At 40.9% G+C, this 7,597-nt stretch overlaps 1 protein-coding gene across 2 annotated transcripts in view; it reads right to left on the bottom strand.

Moving 5' to 3' along the window:
- Positions 1 to 960: 960 nt before the first annotated feature.
- The window catches only part of braf (B-Raf proto-oncogene, serine/threonine kinase), a 32,771-nt gene continuing 26,134 nt past the window's right edge, over positions 961 to 7,597 (bottom strand). For both annotated transcript variants that reach the window (XM_084710518.1, XM_084710519.1), the window contains 5 exons: positions 6,969 to 7,087; positions 6,710 to 6,841; positions 5,274 to 5,408; positions 4,227 to 4,380; positions 961 to 3,336 (listed from right to left, as the gene is read on the bottom strand). In XM_084710518.1, coding sequence (XP_084566644.1) covers positions 3,314 to 3,336; positions 4,227 to 4,380; positions 5,274 to 5,408; positions 6,710 to 6,841; positions 6,969 to 7,087 — 563 coding nt within the window. In that variant the 3' untranslated portion in view covers positions 961 to 3,313. The remainder of the gene's footprint in view (positions 3,337 to 4,226; positions 4,381 to 5,273; positions 5,409 to 6,709; positions 6,842 to 6,968; positions 7,088 to 7,597) is intronic.

Genomic DNA, 7,597 nt, shown 5'->3' with positions numbered 1-7,597 from the left:
CAGAAGGTAGTAGTGTTTGTAGGTCTCACAGATGGATCCAGGGCTGGAGACTGCCTTGGGAAATCACTGAACAGCTAATAAAATTTATCAGGGGAAGACTGAGTGGGAGGCGGTCTTCTTAGCCATTTTCAAAGATGGAGCACAAGTTGTCTCGTTACTGACTACTGACTTGGAGATCATGTTTGTTACCTTGCACCTTCCTGACACAGTTTTTCCCACTTGTTAAACTGCTACAGAGATTTCCTGACAGTTTATATATTGAACATGCTTCTGTGAGTTGTGTACAATGACTGAAATGTCTAAATTACATGAGGTGGTGATCCAGGATCATGGTGAGGAGTAAGGGCTGTACTAAATGGACACGTACACAGGGAGTTGCAGGCACCATGGACACCTATTAGTCCTGATTACAGGTTTCTGGAGTTGGTTTCCATGCATTTACAGTAGATCAGCATCTGTAGTGGCCACATTGACAAGTCTGTGGATAAGGTTGTGCAGTAACAACAAGTTGGGGGTATGAGGATGTCCACTAACACATACAACTCTAACGAAATGTACATCACACAGACCCTAGAGGACATGAAAAGTATTACACCAGCTTGAGACCGTCCAGGGTCAGGGCGAGCGGTTACCTCTTGCTTCAAGACATCGTGCTAAGTTAGACAAAAGCCTTTGCTGTAAAAATAATAAAGAGTATTTCCGAATGTAGATGGTTCCGTAAAGGTTAGGCAACAAAACATGCAGTAGCATTGTTGTAGGGCGGGGGTGCCTGGGGGTTAGTGATGGAAAGACGTACATGATCCTCGATGAATGTGAAGAACCAGTCTGTCAGTGTTTGGATGCTTCAGCTGTGTGCTCTACCTCCATAACATCCATGTATCAGGCCAACAGTCTCATTCCTTCAGCTCTCATCACTGTAGGTATGGCGACATACTTCATCAAAGACAGTCCATAGATGACAACTGAGCCTTCCCAGCAAAATATTCACAGTTCAGCCTCTGCAGATGACTCGTGCATTGGAAATTGAATTTTGGGTCATCAGCTCATGTATGTCGCAATTTAATCTTCAATAAAAAAAAAAAAAAAAGAAAAGGCAAGTCGTTCATTTGCTTCGATCCATCTCTACAAAGTGCAAGTACACGAGTCGCAAAGACTAAAACGACTAAGCGTCAAAAGAAAGACTGATAGCTTCAAATAAAGCGGTTCTGAAAATAAATCCATAAAACAAAACAAAAAAAGTCACATAAATAAGTAAATATCTGCAGGCCTGCCTGTACAGAAAAAGGCAAACATCGACGATAAAATAAAAATAACCTGTAATAATAACACCTACAACCCTTAACACACGCTGGAATGAAAAAAGTACAGGTGCATGTGTGTAAAGAAAGTAAAAAGGTGTGATTGAAAGAACATTTCAAGACTAACGGAACCGGAGGATCACCGGTCCTTTCAGCAGGTAACGCTGCAGCCCATCAGTCAGCAGCTGCAACAGGTAAGGTCCTATTTTAAGCCGAGTGCAATATGAAAGCCACATGATCAAAAAAAAACAAAAACAACAGAAAAGAAAAAGAAAAGAACGATGACACAACATGCACTTGGAAAAGCTTTGTTGCAAAGATGCCATGTAACAACTTCGAAGCTCGGAGCCACAAGTACTGTACACACTCCTCAGCTCAGTGGAAATGCTGGGCAGCAGCTTGGCTTCGACCAGGCTCTTTGAACAGAAGAAGAAACCCCTCCAAACAAATCGGAATTTTTCCTCCATACGAACAGCTTCTCTGGTCGCGACACCATGTCAGGCTCTCGACTTTTCCCACCACAGACCTTGGGATAAAACCAATTCTGCTGCTTTCACAGACATGAAATCCTTTGGAAAGGTAGAGCATCTCAGGAGCAAAATCTTCTAAATCCTCTAAAGCTCGCTAATTAACACGCACCTCATTTCTTAGCTTAGACCAGGCCTTTTAAATGGAATGAGAAACCCATCTCCTGTCGCTTCATTACAAAAAATATTTGCATTTTTCTTCATTTAGGCCTTTTCCACCAACATGGGACCCACTCCGTTTGGGTTTGTGCACCTAATTTTAAACTGTTCCAAAAAGTTGATTCCAAACTGGAACCAAAAAATAGCAGGTTTTCCTTGAGAACTGAAGTGGACGTATCATATCGTACAGGTTGTTGTACACTGTGCAACGCCCTCTGCTGATGACATCCTTGATGCAGTCTGGTTTGCAAGATAGCACCAAGGCTGCCAGAATCTTGAACAGAAACGGTTCAAGAACAAAAGCTTATTTGGTGGAAAAGGGCCTCCAAAGAACAGCTCCTGTTGTTGGTGGAACAGGGCCGGCTCCAGACTTTTCTACAGAAAGAACTGCTTCACTAGCTTTCATGGGAAGGTTTTTAAATTTTTGAAACGGTAGAGCAGAATCTTGTCAGTAGCTGCTGCCGTTTCGTCACAGATGTGGACTTTGTTTGGGGCAAACCAGAAGGCAAAATACAGTATTCTGCAGAATTTGGTCAGCATTAAGCCCAAAAACACAAAAAGCAAAGGCCTGTGCTGCAAAAGAAACAAATGACAAAAAAAGCTCAGCATTCCTAGCAAGGTGCTAGCTAATATTTAAAACATGAGGAACATATGAAAAAATAAAAATAGATCTGTCTTTCAAGTCATCTTTCTTGGGGGTTAAACCCTGCTGAGTGACCTCCAGCTCGTCTCGGGAGCGGGCTAACGCCTGGCCTTCATCTCACCCGACGGACGGACGGACGGGAGGCCTCTCCTCCTTCCACAGGTCCTGTTCTGCCCGTCGCTCAAAGTGCAGTTCAGCGGCCCGGCTGATGAACCGGCCTCCCTCCACACCCGCGCAGGAAATGAAGGGACGAGTGGCGCCCAAAGCCTCGACTTCTCTTGACATTTCACCTCCGTCTCTCCTTCCTTTTGCCTTCATCTTTTCCCTCCAGCAGGCAAGTCAATCTGTGGAGTTTGCCATCTCCTCCTAAAACTCTTTTGGTATGGATATCTTTGTGTCTTGGTTTTCTTTTTTTTCCTTTTGTGTCATTCAAGTTTCTTTTTTTTTTTTTTTTTGTATTTTATTTTTCCCAAATTCAGTTTTGTCTGTCTGTCACGGTGGCCGTTTGCCTGCTGGACAGCTGTTTGTTGGAAGGACTCCAATGAGGCTGCCTTCTTCAGGTTGACAGACGAAGAAAAAAGCACATTCTTTGAGACTATTTGTTTTTTCAGTAATGAATGAATCCACCGCATGGACACGAGACTTTTGAGAAGTGACGAGGGATGGACTGGTGGGATCTGCAGCACTTACTTAAATGCCGAAAACTCCCCTGAGAAGTAAAAGAGATAAAAAAGAAAATTAGTCAAGCAACCCAACCAACGATGTAAGCAGAAATGTCCTCACAATATAGGTGTCCCCTTATATGGAGTGACATTAGTGACAAAATTCAGCACAGGTAAGTGTGCCTGTGTTAACTTTTATTTGTATACTTGGAGTTTTATATCTTCAGTGCTGGGGTCTGCAACCTTTATGACGAAAAGGGCCATTTCTGGCCAAAAGAAGAAAAAAAACTCTCTTCTCCCTGAAGATTGTGTCAGAGAAGTTATTCTCTGATTCCTGCCCAGGGACTACAGACGAAAATTAGCTTATAGCTAACTCTGGTGCAGCTAAGTAGCTGTAATCTGTCCCTGTTAAATAAATTAATTAATTAACAAATAAACAAAAGAGACCTGCAATAGATTTTTGAGTTGTGAGCCCAAGTCTTCAGTTTTGAGATACATTTTGGAAAAGTTTTGCCGGCCTATAATCCAACATGTAATCCAAAATTTACTTTAGATAAAGTTGAATCTTTGAGTTTTAGAAACTCAGAAAAATGTATTTCAAAATTTGGTCACATTGACTGTGAACCTGATTTGTCTTTATTTTAGTGCCTGAAAATTAAATGGTTTTAATTAAAAATAGTAAAACTTTAACTATCATTAACTTTCACTTGAATGAATTTACTCTATAGTTTTTTAAATACAATTTTCTGGGTCTCTACTAAAGATTTAAGTTTATCTAAAGAAGTAAAGTAAATTTGCTCAACAAAAGATTAGTAGTTGGTAAAACTTAAGAATGTGAGTCGTCTCAACATTTTCAAACATCTACAACAATAATAAATGAAAATTAAAATGTCTGCTCGTGTACTGCTGACACTGATGTTTGTGTGTCTTAGCTCACCATAGCCCCCAGCCTGGATGGGGGTTTTGGGTGAGGCGCAGGCGTACAAGCTGAAGTCCTCCGTCTGAAAGCCGGCTCGGTTTAACGAGGGCTCTGAGGCGCTGCGGTGGATTTTGGGTAATGAGCGAGCCAGCAGCTCGATGGACGCCAGGATCTGACGGAACACACAGTACAGCCACAGCAGTCAGCATCAGTGTGGTCACCACTCACCACTAAACACAACCATGAACAATGCTGTGTGCTGTGTCTGAAGTCACAGCTGCATTCAGCTGATTTCCTCAGCTCAGAAGCCTCTGAGGCCCTCTGGTGGCGCAGCTGATCAAATCTGTGAGCTACTGGGACCAAATATGTATGTGACATAGAATTCACAGAAAGTGGATAAAAGGAAATAGGGCAAACTTTTCTAAACATTTTAGATCAAACCTCTCTCCTGGGGCTGCATCACAGTCTCCAGTCATCACTGACTGATTCAAACACCATCGGCATGTCGATGTGGTCGGCATGAACAAGTAAAGGCCAGTCAGTAATACAGGCAAGGAAAAATACTGAAGGCAGTGACTTTACATTTTCATGTAAGGAGAGATTATGCCCTTTGAGCAGCTGGAAGGCTTTTAATGTGAAATATCTCTGGAGGAAACTTAACACAGAAAGAAAGAATGAGTGCTGTGTTAATGGACATTAAACTGAACATATCAAGAAAACAGGAAAACATGGAAGAAATGTTGAATTTTCATTAAAAGGAAAAGTCTTACTAACGACTATATTGTCAAAAAGTTGCAAATTAACATTTCTGACTTGATTTGATTCATTTTACATTTAAAAAATAAAATGTATATGTAGAAAAAAACAATACCAAACAGAAATACAGAATAAATAATGACCAGATTTGCAATGAGATTTAGATACAGCTGTATACAGCTGTTAATGATAATAATAATATGTTAACATACTTATTAGATTGGTGCTCATTCCGTCTTTAATGTATGAATCACATGCATCTGTTGCCTTGCAATGAAATATAAAAACATTAGCATTTATTAGTCTCACCTGAGGGAAGAGGGGTCGCTCCTCTCTCTTCTTCTTCAGGCAGTCGGCCATCAGTCTCTTCATGGCCTTCGGACAGTTGCTACGCACCTTGCTGAGGTCAGGAGACAGGTACCCTCGCCCCACCATGAATATGATCTGTGAGAGCAGATATGTCATTACAGTTTCTATTTGCAGGATGATTTTTTTTGTAGCGCTGTAGTACAAATTGTCAGAATACAAGACTGAACTGTGCCCCTAGAATACCACAGAAGCTAGGAATTTATTATAAAAAGCTATTAAATTAGGTGCATTGATGCATTGATCAACACAAAATAAATATAATTTCATATAATTTGCCTGTTAATAATATTGTTTCCTTCAGGTTAAGTAACAGTTAAAACTTAAAATGGATTTTTTGTTTTGATGACTTACTAAGATTTGAAGCTAGTTCTTTAAAGCTATATGTGTAGAAGAAGAGCAAGCAGAAACAGAAGAAAAATAATAGGAGTAAGAAGACGAAGAAAAGTGAAAGAGGAGGAAGATGAAGAAGATTCATAGAAGGGTTATCGTAGGCAACTGGACTTTGTTGGGTTCTCCAACCAAGTCGCCTACAATATCCCTTCTACGAATGACCTAGATGACTGAGAATCTTCACAGAAAAGATGAAGAGTAAAAAGAAGAAGAGTATGAAAATGAAGAAGAGTAAAAAGACAAAGAAGAGTAAGACAAAGAGTAAGAACAAGAAGAAGAGTGAGAAGATGAAAAGTAAAAACAGAGAGAAGAGGAAGAGGACAAGTAAGAGGAAGAGTAAAACAAAGAGGAGTTAGAGGAAGAAAAGACAAAACGAGTAAGAAGCTGAAGAGCAAGAAGACAAAAAAGAAGAGTAACAAGACTAGAAGTAAGAATGAGAAGACGAGTAAAGAGAAGAATAGTAAGAGGACAAGGACGACTAAAAAGAAAACCAGTAAGAAGATCAAGAATAAAAAGACAAAGTGAAAGAGGAAGGTGAAGAGTAAGGAGATGATGAAGAAGAGTAAGATATAGAAGATGAAGAACAAGAAGAAGAAGAAAAAAGAAGAAGAAGAAGAAGAGCAAATACAGCAGAGCTGCCCGGCCCCTCAGAACCAACATCAGCAGCTGGTTTGGGGGAAATCTGTTTCTATATTTGAGAGTGACACTGCTGGTGCATGCAGATGTTTCTGTGGCAAAACACATGCAAATGTGTGGTGTGACCCACAGGGGCAGGGTACCTATGTTTCTCCTCACTGGGGTTATTTTGGTCTGAGACGTCACACTGCACAGTTAATCATGTGTGAAGGGGTTTGGTACATGTCTAACCAGGGACGCACTGAGCTTTGCTCTGACTGCTATGAAAAAATAAAACACACTGTAGCAATGTGCAGATGTTTTGGTTTATTAAAACATGAGGTGTGAGTGTGACTGGAGACTCCTCTCACCTGGTCTCTGTTGTTGATGTTGGAGTAGGGCAGTGCTCCTGACATGAGCTCGTACAGCACGATGCCAAAGGCGTAGACGTCTGACTGGAAGCTGTAGGGATTCTTGTCCTGCAGCCGGATCACCTCTGGTGCCTGAGAGAGACAACAGGTTACACAGACGAATATAACTACACACTCATCCTCACAAAGACTAAACATTTCTTTCTTTTATTCAAGTGAAAACTCGTTGAAGGATCAGTGGCAGCAGATGACCACTGACCATCCACAGTATAGATCCAGACAGTTGTTCAAACTGGTGGGAGCCACTCCAGCGGGACTTGACCGTAGCCAGACCAAAGTCACCGATCTTCACTGTCAGATCCTCGTGGAGGAAAATATCTGGAGGAGATGAGGTCAAGGAAACACTCTCTTCTTCTACAGTCCCTTAAAGGGATCATTTTATGAGTTTCTTTGAAGTGTGATTGTATGAAGAACTGATCCATAATCAGTGTGTCACCTACAGTCAATGGCAGTCGACACACCCCCACTTTAGAGAAACATACTACAAACTGCTAACTTGCTGTCAGCTGGTAAGAAGAAAAAGAGTATGAAAAAGAAGAGTAAGAAGAAGAAAAGTAAGGAGAAGACAAAGAGTAAGAAGATGAAGAGGATGAAGAGAGAAGAGTAAGAAAAAGAATGAGAAAAGTAAGATGAAGAAGAGTAAGAAGATGAAGAAGGAAAGAAAGAAGATGAACAGGAAGAAGAGGAAGAAGAACAAGAAGAGTAAGTAGACAAAGGAGAGTAAGAAGAGTTAGAAGAAGAAGGGTGAAAAGAAGAGTAAAAAACAGAAGTGCAAGAAGACAAAGAAGAGTAAGTAGAAGAGCTTGTGTTATTGTGTGACTCTGGTAA

This window comes from Lutjanus erythropterus, chromosome 22 (genome assembly GCF_056507025.1).
Source record: "Lutjanus erythropterus isolate fLutEry1 chromosome 22, fLutEry1.hap2, whole genome shotgun sequence".
NCBI lineage: Eukaryota > Metazoa > Chordata > Actinopteri > Lutjaniformes > Lutjanidae > Lutjanus > Lutjanus erythropterus.
The sequence above is the reverse complement of the archived record's forward strand: the minus strand, read 5'-3'. Positions and strand labels throughout refer to the sequence as shown.